At 31.4% G+C, this 25862-nt stretch overlaps 1 protein-coding gene across 1 annotated transcript in view; it reads right to left on the bottom strand.

The window, feature by feature from the left end:
* The window catches only part of side-IV (sidestep IV transmembrane protein), a 249963-nt gene that overhangs the window by 71897 nt on the left and 152204 nt on the right, over positions 1 to 25862 (bottom strand). The window contains exons 5-7 of the mRNA XM_088268766.1: positions 15351 to 15554; positions 12014 to 12165; positions 10482 to 10626 (exon numbers count right to left, since the gene is read on the bottom strand). Coding sequence (XP_088124892.1) covers positions 10482 to 10626; positions 12014 to 12165; positions 15351 to 15554 — 501 coding nt within the window. The remainder of the gene's footprint in view (positions 1 to 10481; positions 10627 to 12013; positions 12166 to 15350; positions 15555 to 25862) is intronic.

The following is a 25862-nucleotide window of genomic DNA, read 5'->3' as shown; positions in this document are numbered from 1 at the left end:
ATTATTAGATTAAAACCAATATTTTTAGCTTTTCTACTTTTTTATTTGACCAGCGACCGGGTTTCGTCGTTACCGACATCATCAGACTGGTCTGATGATGTCGGTAACGACGAAACCCGGTCGCTGGTCAAATAAAAAAGTGGAAAAGCTAAAAATATTGGTTTTAATCTAATAATAAATTAAATAAAGTAGCTTACATCCATTCATAATATTTCTGGGGCGTAATTATCATTACATTTTGACATCTCAATATGGTGGAGGAAGAAGAATATATAATAGTTAGTCTAGGTATTTACAGGACTTATAATTTGTCATAGTCCACCGGCTGGTTTAGTGATCACTTTATACACGTGTAACATTGAGTAGTGTGGCTGTCAATCATGGTAAATGTAACACTTGTATAAAGTGATCACTAAAATCAGCCTCTGGCTGGTCTTCAGGCTTGTAAATACCCAGACTTCCTTATTTTTATAATCTATGTTGGAATGACAAAACACGTAACTGTGTAATTTCATTCAAATGTTTTATCGTCTTTTAAAATTTATCAAAGTAAGAGCGTTTGTGCACTACACGGAAATTTACCGTCCGGCAGTCCAGTTAAAAAAAAATAAAAGCGACTACGACAGTTAAGCGTGATTGAATTTACGCGCACCGTGATCACGCACCGATCAAGCGCACTGATCAGAAGAAAGACGGCCAAAAGCACAAGCCAATCATCCGTTTCCTGATGCTAACCGGACTCCCTGACGGTAAAATTCCAGTAGTGCACAAGCACCCTAACGCTTCTGTTTTCTGACAATTTTAAAAAAATGATACGTTAGCAAAGATGATGAAGCTTAAGTATTTATGATGCTTACGACCTATCATTGGCTGCCTAAGGTGATCACTCTATATTATTTGCAAGAAACAATCATGACATTCTCTTTTGATAAATTTGTATGTAAATTGAAACAATTGAATAAAATATTTTGTGGGTAAATTCCCTTTTGATTTGCACTTTTTACTAAGTTTTCATTAAAAAAAAGTATTCACATAGCATATCGCATATCCAATAAAAAAATATTAATTGGTATGACGAATATGACACATATTTTTTTCTCAAAAAATTGCATATAAAAACTTAAGGTTTTTTCAATATTCATATGAGATAAATTTACATTTTTGGAATAAATATTTTTTTAAATCTTGGTATAAAAAATACTTTTATAAAAATTTACAGTAATCGAAGACATATTTATAAAATTTATGTTATTACATATAAATTTGTTTTTAAAAAAAGGTTCATGTTCAGTTGTAAGGAAAGAAGAAAATCCAGGAGAGAATTGCAATGTAACATTTCTTTTATTTTAATTTCAGTTGAAATAAATTTTAATTCATCCCCAAACTACACTTGCACCCTACCTGTCCAACCCTCGAGATATAAATCACTTGAAAGCGTTCCGTTTTTGTACCAGGGGTATTTTTTCGAACTCCCATATCCCAGGAAGCAACTTATCTCTTCTTCCGAAATGTATTTACTTATGTAAGATTTACTCACTTACACCCTCAATTTATTTTACTCACATTTTGATTACATTATGTATAAAACATTCAAAAAGAATTCCGAAACTCTATTTTTCTCTCATTAAAGACAGCATACATTTTAAATGTGACACGTGATTCGATGTTTCTAACATTATTATAAAATTTGTGAAATTAAAAAAAAACTTGTATTTGAGAGTTGTGATCGCGGGATTTAGAAGAATGAGGAAGACAAATATATGTTTGTCTCATTCTTTAATGTCTCAAGAACACAAACGACTCTTAAATGCAAGTTATCACAAATTAACAAATGTTTGATGTAAATGTTGGTAACTAGGATTCACCTAACGATGAATATTTTTACTAAGTATAAATAGTTCACTCGTCCGCCTCCGTGGTGTAATGGTCAGCGTGTTTAGCTACCGTGCTGGAGGTCCCGGGTTCGATTCCCAGGGGGGGGTGAAAATAAATATTAGTGATTTTAAACTCTAATATTTATTTAATATTACCCTGGACTGGTTCCTGAAGAGCAAGACTGATCACCTTGCCTTCATGTAAGTAATGATCAAGATAACACTACGTCAATTTGATGCAGTGCCCTATGCACCATAGGGTGCGGATAAGGGTTATATATATATCAATAGTCAGGACTCACCTTCCTATTAATGTTTCACAGTTTTAGGATCCTTACAACTTCTTCTCTGAAGATGACGAAATTCTTGTCGAAATCGGTTGGAGATAAAATTTAAAAATCAAAGTGGTTGATTTTTTTTGTTTAGTTTTATTTTTAAAAGTTTTATAAAATGTGCTACAAAGTATCTAAACATTCAAGAAAAACTTCCAAGTGATTTGGGATATAAGATTTGCACACACTCAATATTTGTGATATATCAACCCAAGATAACTAAACATTCGTCCACGCGACGACGCCCTTCTCTGAAAAAGTCAAGCGTACTTACTTCCCTGCACCCCGCACCCGCCAGGCTTTGTTTGCGGAATAGTGATTTATTGTTATATGTCTCTTACATTTATTCCCAATAAACAAAACTTAAGTGTCATGTAACCAGTTACTATTTTTAATAAATACTTTTGATACTTATCACGTTTTTAATTACGTAGTCCGCCTAACGAATGTTAAGTTACTATGTATCTACAAATATAGTTTAGTTATCTAGGGTTAAGGTGGTTGATTAAGATATTAATTGAATCAAAACATATGTCACAATACATTTTAAGAAATAGTGGTACTAACCAAGTAATACCAAAAAAATATTTTTTGACATCTCATGAAAGATGAAGAAAAATACAGAAGTCTGGGCATTTACGGGGCTAACGACCATCATAGGCTGGTTTAAGTGATCACTTTACACACGTGTAATATCACCAATTCTACCCATTATTGACAACCACACTACTCAAATTCTTGGAAGTTCTATATATGAACCAATTTTGAAAAATTGTTCTTGAATCACTAGAACTTCACTAGAGACATCTATTGGTGAGATGAAAAGAACAATGAAATAATGGGTAGAATTGGTGAATGTTACACGTGTGTAAAGTGATCACTTAAACCAGCCTATGACGGTCGTTAGCCCCGTAAATACCCAGACTTCTATTTTCTTCTTCGTCTTTGATAAGATGTCAAAAAATAACTCCTGTTGTCAGATAATCCATATTTTGTGAACAAGTATTTGGACACACTCAAAATGTTGTGAATACCAAATAACTTTGTTATTTTTAAATACATTAACGTGATTTGAGAGGATCAGCATTGAATATTTGTTATTTTTTCACTGATTTCAACGTGAACGTTTTCCTAAGTCGTAGTTAGTTTGTAGGGATGGGATTGTATACAAATGAAGTCCGGCCAAATTGCTTTTCAGGTAACAGATGAACGAAATGGTGAATACAAATGCAGGAGTTTAGTTTGCAGCCGGCATGACCGCTGCCATTTACATTGAGTTTACACTCACATATGCGCACACACCCGCACATATTGCACATATGCACATATGCACATATTGCACACGGGTGGACAGCACGTTAATACTATGAGCGCACAGCCCACTGCCGTTCTTGGGTCAGATAATCAAAATTTGCTGGCACCTGCACGAGGTATTATGTTGAGTCATCAAAATGGATGCCAGAAATTTCAGGTAGGTACTAATATTCTCTTTTGTGATAATGCTTATTTCGTTCGTTTTTAATTAGGCGGCTACCACATACACATACATAACAACATATATCGCTCACTCCTTTCAAGAACGTCATAAATAAAAAATTGACAATTTTCAGCTGTGCATGTTTTCGACATGCCCAGAAAATGTACTTTATCCCAGCAAAAGAGGCATTTTTAAACATAATATTTACCCACTACAGGGCAGAGAGTGTTGTTTTTGCATTTTGAAGAAAAGTTATTGTTTAATTATTTTTTAAATTTACTAAATATTTTTCAAATGGAGAAAAAACCTTCAGGTTTTACTTCAAAAGATCTGTTGCATAGTAAAAACTTCAGTAAGTGGCTTGATATTTATTTTTAATACATTGTATTATATTTTTAACTTTAAAAAACGTTCTCCTGAAAAATCAAGTTTTTTGATTTATGAACGTTCTTGAAAGGAGTGAGCGAAATGTGGTATGTAAAGGAGATGCATGGATGTTGTAAAGGCGAAGATTGTTTGCAAAGACAGAGTGGTGTGGTGGTCTATTTTCTCTGCTTACCCTGCAGGGAAGCTCCATGTTCGTTAGTTAGTTAGTCACGAATCTACGCCAGGAGCAGTCAGGTGGACGGTAATGGCCTAGAGAACTTTGTACTTTTTACCATACGCTTTATAAATAACAAGTTAGTTAGTTTTACATATGTACATGTACACACACACACACACACACACACACACACACACACACACACACACACACACACACACACACACACACACACACACACACACACACACAAATATGCATAGAGGGGGCTATAGACATTTTTGTTATAAATTCTGATTAAATTACTATTTTAATTTGGGTTGTGTATATTCATTAAAAACATTGATATTATTTAATGGTGACAATATATTGCAACTGACATGAGCAATTCGTTGTTCATTCACAAGCTGGCTGCCAGCAACTGATGTTTTTCGTGGGTGGAAGAACAAAGCCTAAAATACAGGTAGGTACCTTTTATATTCCCAGCGAAAGACACCTCCATTCATATATAAATTGATTGTAGAAAAAATTAGCAACGCTACTTAAATAAAAAAAAAAACATAAAAAACACGCAATTTATTGTTTGTCGGCATACTCGAAAATTGGCAAGGATACTTTTATAAATACATTAAAAAAAATACACATCATTTTTCGACTGTGGATTGATAGGCATATCAAAAATTGGCAAGGATATTTTTAAACACATTAAAAAAACACACATCATTCTTTGAGTGTGGATTGATGAGTTTTGTAAAAAAATTGCAAGGATGCTTTTGTAAAATATTAAAAAAAAATACAAATTATTCTTTGACTATTTATGGGTATACAGGAAGGGTACTTTTATAAAAACATAAAAAACACACATGATTCTGTGACCGTGGATTGATAGGTATACCAAAAATTAAAGGATATTTTTAAACACATTTTTCAAAAAAATGCAAGGACACTTTCATAAAAAAAATACATCATTCTTTGACTATGGATTGAAGGGTTTATCAACAATTCGCAAAGATACTTTTATACAAATATTAAAAAAAAATCACACCATTGTTTGACTGTGGTTGATGAGTTTTACCAAAAAATTGCAAGGATACTTTTATAGAGATATTTAAAAAATACACATCATTCTTTGAGTGTGGATTGATGGGTTTTATCAAAAATTTGCAAGGACACTTTTATAAAAAAAAAACACATCATTCTTTGACTGTAGATTGATGGGTATACCCACCGCGATGGCAAAGGTGATCAGTCTTATATCAAGAGTGTTTAATTTCCGCTCTGTAAATTAGAGTTTCAATTCTAAAGAGTCGCTGCGAAATAAAGGCCTTTCGTCTCCGCCCCTACCCGACTAAGAGAACACTTAACTTCCCTTATAGGATTTTATAGTTTCCTCATTAAAGTTTCATCCCCCCGGCTCTGCTGCTGACAGTAATAAATCTAGATTTCTGGCTCAAAGAGATGCGTCAACACATTAGGAGGCCTGAAAATCCACCTGGTCTGGCTTTGACTATTGGTTCGATAAATAAAACTATCAATTAATATTATTTATATTTGAAGTACTAACTTTGTGATTTTCCATTTTATAATTAAAATGTAACATTGTTTTAAAATCACTATAAATATTTTATTATAACTTAATTATAATGTCTACCGGTTTCGAAGCTAACCGCTTCTTTATAAATACTGATTAACATAATTAACATTATAAGTGTTAATCAGTCTTGATAAAGAAGCGGTTAGCTTCGAAACCGGTAGACATTATAATTAAATTTTAATAAAATATTTATAGTGATTTTAAAACAAAGTTACATTTTAATTATCAATAAATACGTGAAATTATCAGGTGCAATAACAACTTTTTAAGTTTGTCCAAATACTTGTTTATACATCTGGATTATCTCCAATCTTGGTTATTTCTTGACTTATTAACATAGATGAAGAAGAATATGGAAGTCTGGGCATTTATCTTCTTCTAACCCTTATCCTCACCCCAATGGTGCATAGGGCACTACATTGTATAAACGCAGTGGTATCTTGATCGTTTACTCATGAAAGAAAGGTGATCAACCCTCCGCTTGAGGTACCAGTCCAGGGTAATATTGAATAAATATTAAAAAATATTGAAAAAATCAATTTATTTATTAAACCCCCACCCCTGAGAATCGAACTCGGCTTCTCTAGAACGGTGGCCGAGCGTACTGACCATTACACTACGGAGGCAGAATTCTTACATAATGAATATTCATGTCTAATGGACTGGGCATTTATCCTGGATATAATCCAGATTTGTGAACAAGTGTTTGGACAAACTTAAAATGTTGTAAATAAATTAACTGGTAAAATTTAAAGTTAAAATAAATTGGGAATCATGTTTTCAAGTGTTTCTCGAATATGTGAATGTAATACAGGATTAAGACCTAACATACAAATGGAAGGAGTCTCCACTTAATAAAAGTTTTCTTTATCCCGCCATATATGGCTATTGTGAACTCGCGCATACTGCGTCACGATTAATATATCTAGATTTCAAGAAATTGAGTAGTGTGTTGCACGCATGTAAAGTGATCACTTAAACAGCCTATGAGAGGTCATAAGCCCAGTAAATACCCAGACCCCTTTATTCTCCTTCATAGTTATTGAGATGTTAATATTTTTATCTTTAAATATTTATACAAATACAATTTATACCCTTTTGAGACGATTTTTTGAGAAACGGCAGTATAATAGCTTCGTTTAGGAATTTAGGTAGAAAAATGTAAAATATAAATGTAAAACTTCAGCTTATTCTCCCCTATCAATTAAGTGCGTTATTTAATAATTTTGACGACAATTTTCGGCAATTTAAAACACATAAAAAACGTTATTTGGTTTCAGTTTTGATTTTTTTATAAAACCCTCGATGTCACTAAACATATACACATATTTTGTTTAAAATTAAAGGCACTTGTATAGAGCTCGCAATCCCTTTCACAATACATATTAGCAAACAGCGTTCCGGTATGTAGAATAAGACTATATTAATATTTAACAAATTTTAATTTGGAAGGGAATTAGAAATTTCTCTGTTTATGATGTTTAGGTGGATCAAAGGAAATATGATTAAAAATGAGACGCTTGAGTGACTCGCTCAAAAGGAAATATTAAGACGCATAAACAAAATTATAAACTCGCTATTTTATGAGTATTATTACGAAATTTCATATTTTGTTATTAAATTTTATGAATATAACTCTTCAGGATATCATATTAGTCGTAAATCCAAACGACACTGCAGCAACTTAAGGTATATATATATATATATATATATATATATATATATATATATATATATATATATATATATATATATATATATATATATATATATATATATATTATATATATATATATATATAAATATATATATACATATATATATATATATATATATATATATATATATATATATATATATATATATATATATATATATATATATATATATATATTATATTTACATATTATTTTATATATAATTTATTTTGTTTTGAATATTGAAAGCATTAACTTTGTGGATCATATTGATATATTATTTCGAGAAATAAAAATACTTTGTGTTCTGATCCACTCACATTTTTATTAACCAACTAGTTTCGGCAACAACCTGTTGCCCTCTTCAGGGTTACATATATGTATATACATTAGTAATAAATGTAACCCTGAAGAGGGCAACAGGTTGTAATAATAAGTATTTTTATTTCTCGAAATAATATATAATTTATTTATTTATTATTATATGTTAAACTAAACAATTGGCAGTCGTGTTCCCTAGAATGATATCAGATGAAATAGAATAGGTGTATCGATATAAATATCTAGGCTGTTGGCTTAATGACCGCTGGGAACATTCCCGTGAGATCAGTCGGAATAGAAAAGTGCGAGAAACTGCTTCTTCAAAACGCGTGACCACCGTAGTAATAGAAACTTCAACCTCAATCTGCGCTCGGGAATTTTGAGATGCTACATCTTTCAGCGTTTCTTTATGCCGTCAAAATCTGAAAAAATGCAGTGAAATATGCCACTAACGAGAAATGCTAAAAATATATAGGTTAAGAAAGTTCTAAACGAATATGTTTTAAAACGTATACTTATATATGAAATTGAGAGAAGTTATACACGCTATCAAGAAAAGAAGGCTAGAATATGTTGGCCATTTTATATGTGGAAAATGCAAAGTTATTATATAGGTATATTTATATGTAGGTACATATATGTATATATGTACGTACTTTGTTTTTGTACTTTGTGTTGAGCCGAAACATATGCTTTTAGTAATTTTTCAAATGTTACCAAAAATATATAAAAAAACTGTTTAACCATTATATATTCAAACAAAATACAATGTAATGGTGTAGTCATCAAATTCAAAAGCGCAAAAAAATTAAATTCATCCATCATATTTATTTACATTAGTACTTAGTTAGTATTAGTATATTAGAGTACCTACATGTGATAAAAAATTACTATAAAACTACTATCACAAATTAGGGAAATATAATTTTTAGATTGATGCCGTACGAAAATCAATGAAAAATGTCTTATTTTTTGATATATCATCAAAGATGAAGAAGAATATGGAAGTCTGGGCATTTACGGGGCTTACGACCGTCATAGGCTGGTTTAAGTGATCACTTTACACACGTGTAACATTCACCAATTCTACCCATTATTGACAACCACACTACTCAAATTCTTGGAAGTTCTATATATATGAACCAATTTAGAAACCTTGTTCATGAATCACTAGAACTTTACTAGAGACATCTATTGGTGAGATGTAAGGAAGCTTTTTATTAAGCAGAAACTCTTATATTAAAATGTTGTTAAAAAATGTCTTATAATAAACATCTGACTAAAATTGACATGCAGGGAATATAAGTTACAAGTTCCTTACATTATCGTGTTCGTGGATCGCTTGTGCAGTTGGTATTCGATACCGCATTCCCATCACAATACGCTGACATTTTGAATTGGTCACACATGTCGTCATCTGGAGCGACGCTTTGTATTGTAAACAGTAGGTGGTATTGTGTTTCAACAAGCCACACAGAGTGAGCACATAAAGAATTCAACAAGAAGCGGACATGCAACATTGTTGCGGAATGTGGAATCCTCCCTTGAAAGGGGAAGCGCAATTTCCATTTGCCAATAACAAACTTGCGCGTTGCTTAGAAACACCAGTGATATATCATCCGATATCTTTTGGCAACACTCCCATCAGCTACTTTTGTACGTAATATTTGTATTGTGGGGCTGCCAAATGTACACTGCCCACATTTCGTCACCAACTGCAAAACTAATACGCGAATGTACCGTACACGAGATTTCCTTTCAGGAGACAATAATAAAACAACTACATATCGTTCACTCCCTTCAACAACGTCATATATTTAAAAAAAACTAGATTTTTCAGGAGATCGTTTTTAAAGTTTGAGAATATAATAAGATGTATTAAAATAAATATCAAGCCACTTATGCACTTTTTACTGTGCAAAAAATCTTTTTAGGTTAAACCTGAAGGTTTTTTCTCCATTTGAAAAATATTTAGTATATTTAATAAAATAATTGAACCATTTCTTCAAAATGCAAAAACAACACTTTCTGCCCTGAGATATATTGCAGAATTCGACTCCCATATTTACTGTCGATTCTTGGGACTATCAAACCTTCGTTGTGTGTAAATCGTGTATCTAGCGTTCTAGAAGAACGTGCGTATGTTTGTATATTTTTCTGTATTAATTTGTGTTTATTATCTATACGTCCTTAAAAAAGACAAAGTATTTATCGATATCGGATGGGAAAAGTTTCAAAATAAAAGTGGTTAAAATAAATATTGATGTTTTATGATTTTTTTATAAAGTTTAAAAAAGATGTGCCAAAATCAGTTGAGAATATTTAAAATAAATCTAATTTGTCATCATTGACCGGAATAAAATTGCATGTAGCTACTTACAGTGAATATCTAAAATAAATCTAATGTGTTTTCATTGAACGGAATCAAATTGCATGTAGCTGCTTACAGTGAACATTTAAAATAAATCTAATTTGTCATCATTGAACGGAATCAAATTGCATGTAGCTACTTACAGTGAAAATTTAAAATCAACCTAATTTGTCATCATTGAACGGTATTTTGCATGTAGCTACTTACAGTGAACATTTAAAATAAACCTAATTTGTCATCATTGAACGGTATTTTGCATTTAGCTACTTACAGTGAACATTCAGCCTCCACTTATCCTCGAGGGCGGAGTCAGGGATCGAGGGGTTCTCAGCTCTGCAGGTGAGGTATTTACCGTCGTCATCGATCATCGGCACAAAGGTCAGGACACTCAGCGTCTGATTGTTGGCCTCAGAAAACTAAACAAACAAAAAAGTAATGTATTATTTTTTGACATCTCATCAAAGATGAAGATGAACATGGAAGTCTGGGCACCTACGGGGCTGACGACCGTCATAGGCTGGTTTAAGTGATCACTTTACACACGTGTAACATTCACCAATCCTACCCATTATTGACCCCCACACTACTCAAATTTTTGGTTTATTATTGAAGTTCTATATATATGAACCAATTTAGAAACCTTGTTCTTGAATCACTAGAACTTCACTAGAGACATCTTTTGGTGAGATGTAAAGAAGCTTTTTATTTAACAGAAACTCTTGTATTAGCATGTGAGGTTCGAATCCTGGATTATAATCACACACATCGCTCACTCCTTTCAAGAACGTCATAAATCAAAAAACTTGATTTATCAGGAGAACGTTTTTAAAGTTTAAAAATATAATACAATTTATTAAAAATAAATATCAAGCCACTTATTGAACTTTTTACTGTGCAACAGATCTTTTTAGGTAAAACCTGAGTGTTTTTTCTCCATTTGAAAAATATTTAGAATATTTAAAAAAATAATTAAACAATACCTTTTCTTCAAAATTCAAAAACAACACTTTCTGCCCTGTAGCGGGTAAATATTAAGTTAAAAATATGCCTCTTTTGCTGGGATATAGTACATTTTCTGGGCATTCCGAAAACATGCACAACTGAAAATTGACGATTTTTGATTTATGACGTTCTTGAAAGGAGTGAGCGACATGAGAAACGCCAGAAAATATCATTTTAATTTTTATTATTTAAGCTTATAATTTGACCAGTTAATTTATTTACAAAAATGTTGTAAATAAGTAATGCATCAGCCATGTCATAAAATTTATCTTATTACAATATATATATATATATATATATATATATATATATATATATATATATATATATATATATATATATATATATATATATATAATATATATATATATATATATATATATATATATATATATATATATATATATATATATATATATATAAATATATTTATGTATACACGTAATAAATATAACATAAATGGGATGGCATGGTTTGAACATGAGGAACGAATGAAGAAAGAAGAGTAAAATAAATGAAAGAGGTGAAATTAATTAGACACGAGTGTAAGAATAAAGGAAAGCCGAGGAAAACTTGGCATGATCAAGTATTTCAAATACCTTATCTTAGGATTGAATAGACTGATAAAGAGGGTACTAAATTTTCACATTTTTTGTATTAAGGTTGTTAAGTATTTAAAAAAAAGTAAAGTAAGTTTTTAAAGAATTTTCCAGTTTGAAAATTAAGTTTTAACTTTATGTGTGTTTGAATCTTACGTCCAGTGAAATTACAAAATAAATTAAATAAATATTACGTATTTACATTTTTAGCAATCCTTTTGATTTGTCTGCTTCCTTTCCACCAGGATACTACGGCTTCCGGTCTGGATCCTGTTGTTCTACACTCCACTTCGTATCTCTTCTCTGCAGAAACTTGCTTCTCCTTGGTTAATATAGTGACTGCGACCGGTTTTACTGAACAAAATAAAATATTACAAATTATTAATGATTCGCATTTTTTTATTAAAAAGGTAGTTAAAATTTCAAAAGCCTAAGAAAAAATGTTTTGATAGCTTAATTATTTAAAAAATTCACTGACCAAATTAGAGGTTTTGTTTTTATTTTCTCAGAACTAATTAGAGAAAATGTCAGAGTAAACAAAAATGTAATTTGATGATAATTGAGTAAGTATGAAAATTCATGAAATATATATTATCATTTATAATTTGAAACTTGAATTAACTAAGATGAAAAATCTATTTTTTATATGGTATCGTATTTATAATACGTATTTTTGTATCATCCGCAAGGTGAAAATTCCAGTATCTGGTGATATTTTAAAAAATATGGTAATTGCATTTAAAATTAATTTGATAACTTTTTAAAGGTAAGTTTTCTATTTTATTCTGTTATAAATAATAACTTTTTGACAAGATTGATAATTTTACAAAATATATTTAAACAAGATACACACAATTTAGATAGTAGGTACCTACTGATATTATCACTAATCACTAAACACTACACACTAACCTTCGATAATCTACTTGTGATATATTAAACATGATATTTTTGGTGACAAATATATACTTGTATTTTACGTAAAAACATATTTAGCGTGTGTTTCACATTATCTATTTTATTTCCTGGTTTCTGATAATAAAACCAATTACAATCTGAAGGGAATGTTGAAAGTTTAAGTTGAGTATGTGTTTATTTAATTATACAAGAGTCGTTATTATATTTGTTCAACATGTAATTATACCCGAACAATTTTCCATAAAACAGTGTTTGTAAATGTATAAATCACCCGGATTACAAAAATTACTTTAAAGCTGAAGGCCGTTCGCACCCCTTCTCAAATTTACCCCGGAGTAGAAATAAATTACGAGAACATAAAAAAATAAAAGGGTAATTACTTAATGGCAACACTGTAAACATATCACGTGGGTTGCCGTCTGGTCCACATAAGAGAGCGAATTACAAAACCACATCTAAGACCATTACTCTTCATCCCATTCTGGATTTTTCAGTCGCTTTCCTTTGTATTCCGCGCGTGCAGTTTACCCGTGGACAAAGTTATGTAGTTAGGCTTTTTGTCGTGTTTTCTCGATTCCAGGGGATGGCAGGGATGCTCGGGACACGTGCTGTCCCTGTCATTACAGCGGTACCAACTTGTGTAATTTTAAAACCATATCAGAGGAAAGAACAAAAGGAGGAACGAGTCCCGAACTTAGAGGGGATTCGTGGACAGTGTGAAAATGGGAAGCCCTTTACATGTCTTGCAAATATTCTCATGAATTTATTATGGCGGGATATCGAGGGTTGCACGCGCTAAGGGTAGGAAATTATTTATTTATAATACTCGCGGTGAAAAGGCAATTGAATAAAATATCGTCGGGAAATTATGGTGCCTTCGGATTCCATAAAGCGACCATTAGTGACCAAAGGAAAAACGACGGATCCAAACACGGCGTGGACCACTTTAAGAATTCATATTTCTGGTACAAATATATATCCTGCTATCAACTTATCTAGCCACTAATATATTGATCCAACTAACATCTCCACAAATATAAATTTCAAATAATAGCTTAGTGACGTTTTAATGACAACAACACTATTTATAAATATTATTTGAAAATCGGAATTACTTAAATATCCTTTTTATATGATGATTTGAAGAGTTTTCTTACCATCATTGAAAAAAATTCCCAAAAATTAATTAGGATTTGCTTTTGAATATCATAGGTAAGGTGTAGCAAAAAATCAATTCGTCTTCTAAGATTATTTTTTTGTTTTATTTTTAATGAGAAATATTTGTGTTTTTATTATTTACAAAAATACTTAAGCCTAATACCGAAGCAGTTCATTATTAAAACTAGGTATCGAATTGTGGCAGAGTGGGTTCGAACCCAGAAACTTTGACTCAAGAGTCCGCTACACTAACCACGGGACCACAACCCGACAGATATATATTTGTCTGAAACATATATTGGTATATCATTCGTTTGGTGAATAATCTATCGTATAATAGAAAAAAAATCACTCTAATATTTATTCAATATTACCCTGGACTGGTACTTAAAGCGGAGGGCTGATCACCTTTCCTTCGTGTGTTAACGATCAAGATAACACTGCGTTTATATAATGCAGTGCCCTATGCACCATTGGGGTGCGGATTAGGGTTTGAATGAATGAATAGAAAAAATACAATAAAAATTATTTCTATCAGCAAAAAAAAAACTAATTGTCAGCAAACTTTATTGCAGTAAGTCAGACATTGTATCTGAGGTTTGATTTTATCATTTAATGTATCTACAATAAATTATTAAATATCGTCACCTTTCTTATAACTCTTGGTCACCCTATGCCTGGGATTTATTTTTATTTTTTATTTGTATACATTTATTTAAATCACAATTTTTACATATTTAGATTTTTTTGCAGAGACCCACCAAGCCACCTTGTGTGTCTTGTCGGTGGAGTTCTTTTTTAGTAATTTTTTATTGTTTTTAACGATTTTCACCTAATATACACACAAAAAGTGATAAAAAATTAAGAATATAAACATTTTACAATTTTCAAAAAATTAACTCTTGATCATTTACCCATTCCTTTATTTTTATGCCTTTGTTCCATATTTTATTTTGAGCTCTAACATCGGTCAGCAACAAATAAATATATATATTTTTTTAATTTTGTTTTTAATTTTTTTATTTTATTGGAAGGAAAAACAACAGTTACAATATATGATAAATCAGAATTAAAAAAAAACATGAGTACCAATTACAGTTCTTCACACCTTTGCATAAAAACGTCTAAATATAATAAGAGACACGAGACAAGGATGGGATAAAGAGAAAAAGAGATGACAGTGATAGGAAAAAAAGAAAAGGAAAGGACTGGGAATAGAATTACCCTTTTAGGTTTATAAGATTTCAAACAGTTTAGCTTTAAAGTTTGAAAGATTGGAGTAAAACATATCAAGGTGGGTATAACATTCATTGAATTTCCCACAACTTCGATAAGTAAAGGAATTTCTGAACGGAGAGAACGGAGTGGAAAGGAGTTCTGAACAATATATTGCAGTGTTCGACTCCCATATTTATTGTTTATTCTTAAGGGTAAGTTTATGAACCAACGTGTACTCTACTCACAGTTGATTTCCAGTATGAGGACTTTAGACGTTGGGGGTGCCAGGTTCGTGTTAGAGGCCTGGCAGATCAGCCTGGAGGAGAGATGCTGTCTGCCGATGGAGGGGAAGGTCAGGCTGTTGACGGTGATCCCGTCAGCTCGCTGCTCGAAGGAGTCGTCTATCACCGTATTCTCCAGGTACCATGTCACTCTTGGACGGGGTTTTCCTGAAACAAAATTATACGTTAATTTATTAGTCTTAAATTTGTTAAAGCGGAATAATTGATAGCCCGCAAATCAATTTTCTTTGAACCGAGGTAACATTTAACGTAATTTTTGTTTTTGTTTAAAACACCGTTTTTGTAATATATTTTTTTTCTACTTTGATATAAATAAATGGTTTTGAAAAGAAAAGAGTTATTGAAATGTAAGTGGTTTAAAAAATACAAAAATATTATTTTTTGACATTTCAACATGGATGAAGAAAAAATATGGAAATCTGGGTATTTACGGGGCTTACCCATGATTGACAACCACACTACTAAAATTATTGGTAGTTCTATAAAGATAATCCAATTAAAAAAAAAACATTGTGCTTGAATCACTAGAGCTTCACAAGAGACATCTATTGTTAAATGTAAGAAGCTTTTTTGATATAAATATATATATATATATATGTATATATATATATATATATATATATATATATATATATATATATATATATATATATATATATAATTATATATATATAAATATATATATATATATATATATATATATATATATATATATATATATATATATATATATATATATATATATATATATATATATATATATATATATATATATATATTTAAATGTAAATATAAAAATAAAAATTTATATAATGTGTAGTTTAATAAAATTGTAAGTAAATCCATTAACATTTTTTTTAAAGGTACTTATATGCGTCCAAACTTGCCACACTGCCTTAAGTTTCGTACGAAGTTTAATTAGAATAATTATTTCAGTAATTAAATTCTATCCTTTATACAATCCTAAATTGCTTTTGCAAAGTAGTTAGGTAATCCTAGAAGATACTATTTATAATAATTTACGACCGTGGAAGAAGCTTTTCTTGGCACAAGAAAACAGAATGGCTATCAAATATTAATGGTCCAATCTAATATTCAATTCATATTTCAGGTCATTAAAGAAAACGAGGATAAAAGGTTTTTTTTTAAAATAAATAAAGTTTTTTTAAAATTAATTATTGTGAACTTTTAAAGTCAAAATGCGATACCTCCGACGATGTATGATGGATGTTTGAATGGTAAAATAAGAAAATAATGCAAGGCTGAGATAAGCATTATTGATTAAACTAAGAAATGTTGATTAATTACTGGATATACCCAGATTTAAGGAACAAAGACACACTTAATATACTATATATTATTAATAAATTAACGACCCCCTTTATTGCTTTCTAGAAGTGAGATAAAGAAAAAGCTTAATTTAAAATCAAATTTTTTAAAATTTTATTTCAGATATCGATAATTTGGAACAACTATGACGTAATTACACTTTTAGAAATATTACAGGAGATGCCATTCAGACGATGTAGCTACAGAAGTGGCGCCATTTTACTCAATTTTACAATTTCACCACAAAATCAATTCTATCGATGTTTCTCTCGATGTAAATAATCTTTCCGCACATTTTGACATATTAATACTATGGGCCCCGGGATAAAATTCACAAACTCACCCAATGCCCCGCCCGTTTTTGTGAAATTTCATGTTTTTCGAAGGGTTCCTTAAAAGTGTTATAATTAAGTTAGAACACTTTAATAATTTGTCTATATGATAATATTGCCAACATTTACCTTTATGGAGAGCCACATTGCAATTTTAGCACATCTACCGGGTCTCACTCCTTTTTTGTGCTTTGCACACACCTTGCAGGTTTGACAGGGTTATCCTTTTTTCTGTGGGAGCTAATACCCATCAAAATATGCTTAGACATATATCATAGCTTTTTAAAAAAAATGTAATTACGTCATTGTTGCACCAAATGAGCGATATGTAAATTTAAATATGTCTTAATGTTAATTTCAAAATAAAAATTTAAATATAAATAATATATAATTTTTATTTGAATAAAGAATCAAATTTAAATACGAAAATTTAAAACCGTCCGCAATTGCTCTCTCGGTCAAGTTTTCGGGAGTTACGCAACGAGATCCGATACAACATGTTATATTTAACTAAATTTCCTAGAAGTACTAATACCTCTTCCCCGTACTACCATCCATACAATATTATATAATACAAAATAATTAGGATTTAGTTCTCTGTCACATAGGAGAATCCCGGTTCGCTTGTGTGAGTAACGTGGATAACATGCCCTATTAAGTGAGCCCGCCCGTTTCCCTGTTACCTGTTTAGCTGGTAATTCGAGTTCAGGGGATGTCACATTATTGGGTTATGTCATACAAATTGAGCGGAAATTGCGGGAGCGAAGGTGATTCGACGGTATGTCAAAAGTCTCACACCTCAAGCTGTGTACGCATGCAAATTGGGAAAATCGAATAAGCGAGGTGTATTAGGTTAAAAGGGGAGTCTTTTAATGTACACTCGCCCATAATATTTAAAACGCGATGTTTAGTCGATCACACTACATAAAAAAATCAAGAAAGGACTTAAAGAAGGCATTTTTATACATACACACATGTCGAAAACTCCTTTCAACAACGTCATATATAAAAAAATCGTCAATTTTCAGTTGTGCATGTTTTTGGAATGCCTAGAAAATGTACTATATCCCAGCAAAAGCGGCATATTTTTAACTTAATATTTACCCGCTACAGGGCAGAAAGTGTTGTTTTTGCATTTTGAAGAAAAGGTATTGTTTAACTATTTTTTTAAATATCCTAAATGTTTTTCAAATGGAGAAAAAATATTCAGGTTTTACCTAAAAAGATCTGTTGCACAGCAAAAAAGATCAAGAAGTGGCTTGATATTTATTTTTATTATATTTTTCAACTTACAAAACGATCGCCTGAAAAAATCAAGTTTTTTGATAAATGACGATGTGAAAGGAGTGAGCGATGTGTTTAGTTTATCACCTTCGTGTTCTAATGGTTGAGGTTCCGCGGTCGATTCACAGGGGGGGTCAAATAAATATTAATAATAATAAAATAAGTAATTTTACCACTCTAATATTTATTCAATATGACCCTAGACTGGTACCTGAAGCTGAGTTAATGTTAATGATTAAGATAACACTGCGTTTATATGATGCAGTGCCCTAAGCACCATAACGGTGCGGATAAGACTTACCCACACCCAATTATATATACGGCACAGCATCGTATGGCAGCAGTATTATCTTGATCGTTAAATACACGAAAAAAAGTCAGTGCTTTGCTAGGTACCAGTTCCGGGTAATATAAAATAAATATTAAAGTGAAAAATCACTCTTATTTATTTTGAACACATTCCAAATACAATAACAAGTATTCCATGTTTTCAAAAGAGGAAAATATCACAGATTGAAAATTCAAAACTATCCGAAGTTATTTTTTTAAACTCACCTCATAATACGAATTATTAAATTCTTTTAAAGCCGAATCAAATAGTTTTCACATTATCAAATTCCCACAAGCTTATTACTTATCAACTATCTAGGTATAGAAAACTTTGAATACCTCCAGTAAAATATGTACGAGTATGTAGAGATTCCAACCTTCATAGGTCATGTATATATACCCAATTTTCCACTGTAGCACAGGTTTAAATATATTTATCGAGAAAATATCATTGAATGATACCTATATTATACGGTGAGTTCATGTGTAGACTCGCATCTTAAGGGGTGTCGAATCAATTTGGTATTTACGCACAGTGTACGGGGAAATATGCTCAGAGCAGGATTATCGGGAAGAAGACGTGCAAGAGGAGTAAGAGCCTAAAGGAACGGGCCCGAGAGTCGGAATCCAATTTGAGGGGAAAATACAGCATTTTTGGGCCAAGTGAATATATTATATTTGCGGGGCAGGTTAATACACAACCTTTTTGGGGCAAGTGTCCCGCTGAGAATACTATTATAGAATATCGCGCTTCGCAGCGGGTTCGTATGCAATTTGTTCCACTTTTATATTCGCTATACCTTGACTGATTTTTAAATTCCTTCAAAATAAATAAATAAGTGTCTTGACTATATTAAAAGTATGAAGGGGGGGTGGAAGCACCATGATTTTGCTGCATTCAGACTTCTGACTGTTTCCTTGCTTTGTCGTTCTTCCTTTAGGTCGAGATCTCAGACGATCAAAGACAGATCGCGAACCGCAGAACTAAGGGCCGTTGTGTTTTCACGAGTGACTATTTTAGAATACGTATTGACTTTTGACTTTTTGAAAATGTATCAAAAAAATATAATCATATTTTTTAACTCCTTACCTTTTAATAACTCTTTTCTTTTCAAAACGAAGAAAAGTTAATTTTTAATACAAAAACGGTATTTTTATCGCACATTATTTTTCTTCAAATTCATTAGACGTAATTCATTTTTTTTGCTTAAAATGTCATTTTCGTATTGAAACATTAAGATTTTTTTAGAAATAAATTTATGATTTTGAAAAGAAGAGTTACTGCAAGGTGAGGAGTAAAAAATTATGATTTTTTTCTTAAAAATTAAAAAAAAAAGCAAATACCTGCATATATTACAAAAAAAGTTTCGTGTAGCCGGACGCGTACTGAATGCAAGTATTTCCTTAAAATAACATTTTTGTATAGAAAACTATAGCTTTTCTTCGAAATAAATACATTGTTTGAAAAAGAAAAGACTTATGAAAAGTAAGGAGTTAAAAACGAAAAAAAAATGTAAATATAAATTTAAAAAAAAATATAGAAAAAAGCACGTCCAGCCTCTAGCGCGGCCGTCCGCGATCTGAATTCGAACGACCGAGATCTCAGCCATAAGCCTACTGATTCGCGAGTAGAGTGGAGTGAAGAGTGTATGAATTCCTAGTGAAGCACTCAACACAAACCATTATTGTTCTACAATAATTATTCTGCTCCGCATGTACATAAACCCCTCTGCATTGTAATGCTGGGACCGCCTCGCGGCATTGGCTCTCCGAGGAAGATAAACAATTTTATTTGCTTTACCTTTTGGACGCAGAAGCCAAAGTCAGTAATGCTGTTTATTCAGTATATATAGAGAGAGCGCAGACTTGCAGCTGAATCCAGAATCCGACAAACCTGAACTGACTACAATTAATTTAATCAGGAAAAATGCAAATGAGGTTCATCCTTGAGTCTCGAGGAAATAAGAGTGTCGTTATATACCGTCGTCAGTACATTATTTTCATTCGAATTTATCTTATTTTCCTTACATTAGCATAATGCTAAACGGTAGTATTAAGTGCAAAGAGATTTATCCGGCGTTTTTAAGAATTTTCTTATTGGATTTATTTTTTTTCAAGCATGATTTAAGTTTTATAGGAACTGACATCTCATGGTAGAACTATATTTTATATATGGTATTAAAACATAAACTTTATTTTGTATTTAAGTTTTTTACTAACCTTCCTAGGTGGGACTGAATTTTTTATATGGTAATAAAACATGAACTTTATTTTATATATGGTAATAAAACATGAACTTTATTTTATATTGAGGTTTTGTACTAACATTTCTTGGTGGAACTGCATTTTATATAATGAAATAAGAAGTAGGCACGTAATTGTTTAAATCTCGTTGACTCGAATGAAACGAAAATGAGAAATTTTCAAATTTAACTTTAAAAAGAATTGCAGAACCTTATCTTCTTTGCACTCTATGGTGCATAGGGCACTGCATCAATTTAATTTTATGTTAAGTATGATCAGTTCTGCGCTGCAGATAACAGTCTAGGGTAGTATTAAATATATATAAGATTGAAACCTTTAATGAAAATTATTGATCATACACAGAGCTTCCCAAAATTTTCAACAATTTACCAAAAAAAAGATAAAAATCACACTCATTATTAATTAATTGAAACATTGGTAAGAATAAAATATTGAATTTCTTAACGTTTCAACAAATAAGTACTTTAATATAATTTATTGAATGTAGCAACCGATTGAATGGTAAAAAATAAATAAATAATTGTTCGAAGCACCCCATAAAGTATCGCCTTATTGGATTTCACAGATAGTAAAAAAGTCATGAGGCTTAAAAAGATATTGCCCATAAAGTCGAACAGATAGAAATATCGGAAACTCACCATAGAAATACATTACCAACCTCCCCGCGTTCTCTTATGAAACAAATCTCTCGCCAAATAATGCCAAAAGGCGGGAAGCGGGCTCGCTTGGCGCCGATAAATTTAAATTAGTACCGGTGCTGCCAGTGGCGACGATCGGCGATTCCCGTACCAATTCGGGTTTTAATTTCGGCAATTTTTCTTTGGATTAATCGCTAGGCTGTTGCGTGAGCGGTTGGCTGGCAGGTGAAGATTAATAATAATGTCGGTAGGTCCAGCGACATTTCAGATATGGATTTATATCGGATTAATTGTTTCGAATTACCTGGATATTAATTTGTTCGAGTGGAATGGAAATAAGCCTACATTAAGTAGGATTATTTAACATAAATGAGCACAATTATAAACGAAGCAGAACGAAGATTATTTTAATATTTTAATGATTTTTATAAAAAGGGAAATTTTTTTAGAAAACCACATCATAAGACATATTCGTCTTCATAATTTATTGATAAATAAACACAATAATTTGTGAAGAAAATATTGTTTATTTAATTTTTCAAAACACTAATAAACAATTGAACACAAATCAGATACACGATTTAAAAAAGGTCCCGTTGTATGTATGAAGCGATAAAAAAAACTGAGTAAATAAAGGTTAACGGATAAAAAATATATATTCGCGTGTCAAAATTTATGTTCACAAATCGGGATTTTTCTACTGAGAAGTGAATTATATTGATATCTTATTTTGAGTGATCACTTTAAACAATATATTTTTACACATGTAACATTCACCATTCGACCGAATATTGAACATCCCATGATTGACAATCATTTTCCTAATTTTTTTTGGAACTTTGAAACTTGTATATTCTATATGAAATCTTCGAAATGTTATTTCATATGTTAGCTCTTGGTAGTTTTATTAATATTATTATTTTATCTTATTTTATGAGAGTTGTCAAAAAAATTAACTACTAGTTGGAGAAACCCAGATTTATGAACAAGGATTTGGACAAACTCAAAATGTTATAAATAAAATAACTTGTCAAATTAAAAGCTTAATTAAAATCATGTTTTCAAGAGTCCCCTTATATGTTAAATAATTCTGGAAGAATATTACATACATTTCATACGGGTCTCTGCTAAATGAAAAAACTTACCCAACTCGAACATACACACTGTAGAGAACTCACATATGAAGGAAAGTGTCAATTATAGGATATACCATACATAAATGTTCCAAAATTTTTAGTAGTTTGGTTGTCAGTTGTAGATATAATGGTGAATGTTGATTGTGTAAAAGTGATCACTCTAGCCTAGGACAATTCGTAAGCCCTGTAAATACCCAGACTTCCACATTCTTCTTCATTTATGTTGAGATGGAAATATTTCTTTTGTGATAATTTTTATCAAGAGTACTACATAATGTTAATCATCTGAACGTTATAAATAAGCAAATTTATATGAAAAAAAAAATTCATATACACTTTAAATAAATTAATGAACAATTTGTAATCGCATTTCTTATCTCTTGTGTACAAATAAAATAAAACATTAACAAAATGTCATATATTAAGCGAATATATCAAATTTTACGATAAATAGAGCAAGATTTATTTTCTTCGTGAATATTTTCATGTTGGTATTAATGGGCTTAATTAATTTCCAACCTTTAGCTTTTTTCTACGGAATGAATGACTATGCTCCCCTACAAATAACATCACTAGTCGTGATGACGTCACCCTTGGAGACTAACAAACGGTTAGGTGGTCGAATTCACGACACCTGTTAAAATTAAGACTTTTCAAAACATAGATTCAATGTATCCTGAAAGATCTATTTCTTCTTCATCCTGGCTCCATCCTAACTCATCGTCTTTGTAGACTATAAGAGAGGCCACGCCTTCCAATCATCCTATCGTTCTGTAGCAACCAAGAATGTTTTGGTTTTCCAGTAGATGTCTTTCGAGGAAGATCCATTATGATTTAAAAAAAAAAATGTTAAATTTTTGGAACATGTACATATATTTTTAATTTATTTATTTTATAGATACATATTTTTTTTTACTATATGTGTTACGGCTCTTTAGGCATGGCCTGTGTTGAGCCGAAATACTTACATGTTAATACAATTTTTATTATTATTATTATTATTTGTTTTTTTTTAATTATTAGATTATATACATCACATACAATAGAAACAATAACAATTCAACAATTTCAATAACAATTTACAGCATAAGGATTTAACAATAGAATAATTACACCTGTACTTTAACCAACTCACTTTCTACCATGTCCCTTCCAACGAGAAGCAACCACCGACGGACACTGTTCATGAAAACATGATCATGATTATGATGACAAGATTGCCATCATAATCATGATCATGTTTTTGTTAACAATGTGTTCAAGATCTCTGCGTCCTATGTGCCCATACCATTATAAGTGATCCATTTAATTGCACGTACTGTTCAACTCGGGTCCTGAGGTTTATAAATTTGTTAATAATTTAAGTTAGTGATTTAATGCTCTGAATAAAATAGCTGGTTGAATCACAAGACGTATATTTAAAAAAAATGTTTAAAATGGCGCCATTTCTGTTGCTACAACGTCTGAATGGCATCTCCTGGAATATTTCTAAATCGAATTACGCTATTGTAGCACTAAATGAGCAATTTATTATCATAAATTATTATTGTCATTGTAATTACATTATTTTATTTATATTTTCACTGTTCAAAAGTTCACTGTTATTCACAAATAAGATCCAAATAATGATTTTGCCTACTCCGTACAATAAAGCAAAATAAATAATTTGTAATAAATAAAACTTTAAAAATTTCAGTATAGTTTAGCCATTGAGAGATGCACCGAAACTCTAATACGGTACTGAATATATTTCCACTGTATTTACGACTTAAATACCCCCGTTTCAAACTACCCGGGGATGCTTAAACTACGTCCATGAATACTGAATAAACCCTAAAATATAAATAACACCGGACCACCTATACCTTGGAGCGTTATTGCATACGTAATAGGCACAGTCCGAGCATTGGGTCGCTGGAAAATCCTACAGAGTATGCGGTCGGAATGGGATACCGATATGTATCGCGAAAAATGGTCGATTTGTTTCTGAAAAGAGACGGATTGGGCAGCGTTTTGTTTCAAAATATGAGTAAAATGGGAATCAGTAAAAAAATCGTCAAGTTATTTAGACAATGTACTAATTTGTGAAAATTGTGTTTAAGTATAGTAGAAATAAAAAAAATAGCGAAAAATATACTGAATGCAGTAGAAATGCGATCCCTCAGACAAATAAGCGACATAAGGATGTATGATAGATGTTTGAATGATATGTAAGGAAATAATACAAGACTTGGATAAACATTATCAATAAAATTAAGAAAGGTGTGTTGAGATGGTTAGGGCATGTGAATTGAATGAGTGATGAAAGAAACAGTAAAATAAATAGGAGCCGAGGAGGACCAAGGAATACTTGGCATAGTCAAGTATTGCAAATACTCGAAAGTGGTCAGGTCAAAAGTCGTAATAATCGGCGGGTGTGTATGTATGAGGAGTCGATAAATATGGAAGAGGTGAAGATGGTTTGCATTGCCAGACTGGTGTGGCGGTCTATTCTTTCTGTCTACCTCTGCAGAGAAGCGTCGTGATGGTTAGTTAGAAAGTAGTTAGTAAAACTACCAATAAAGGATATAGTACGTAGGTATTCACATGTATATCTCAAGTTAATGGTGATTAAAATGAATTGTGCAATGCAAGATTCATGCATGTGGAAGAGGCAGAAATTGTATTTGCAAAGACAGATTGGTGTGGCGTTCTATTCTTTATGCCTACTCTAGCGGAGAAGCGGCGTGATGGTTAGTTAGTTTGTTGTGAATTTGTATTGGCAAATTGCCGCTTTTTATTTTTTGTGGAAAATCTTTTTTATTGTGGCAACTTCAAATGTGATGGCTCCTTACAAAAAAGTCAAGTGATGAGATTTGGAATTAAATATTATTTGAACGATTGATTTGTACATTTTTGTATTGGATTATAATTTTAGTGCCTACTAGATGCTTTTTTGTGTGCGATTCGGCGACGCACGGAGTAAACCGCGGGCCCGGTAATGAATTTGGTTCCTTATGTTTTTTAATTTTTCAAATTTCAACGAATGGCACACAAATGGAACACGTATTTGAATTTCGGCGAAACGGCTTTGTAAATAATGGCGTGTTGTTTCTTTTTGTACGCCGAAATGGTTGAAAAAGGTAAATGAATTGGCGGGAA

The sequence above is a fragment of the Brachycentrus maculatus genome, unplaced genomic scaffold, assembly GCF_059751285.1.
Source record: "Brachycentrus maculatus isolate JH-2025_06_01 unplaced genomic scaffold, ASM5975128v1 h1tg000328l, whole genome shotgun sequence".
NCBI classification, from domain to species: Eukaryota; Metazoa; Arthropoda; class Insecta; order Trichoptera; family Brachycentridae; genus Brachycentrus; species Brachycentrus maculatus.
Note: the sequence above shows the minus strand (reverse complement) of the source record. Positions and strands in the feature narration are given on the sequence as shown.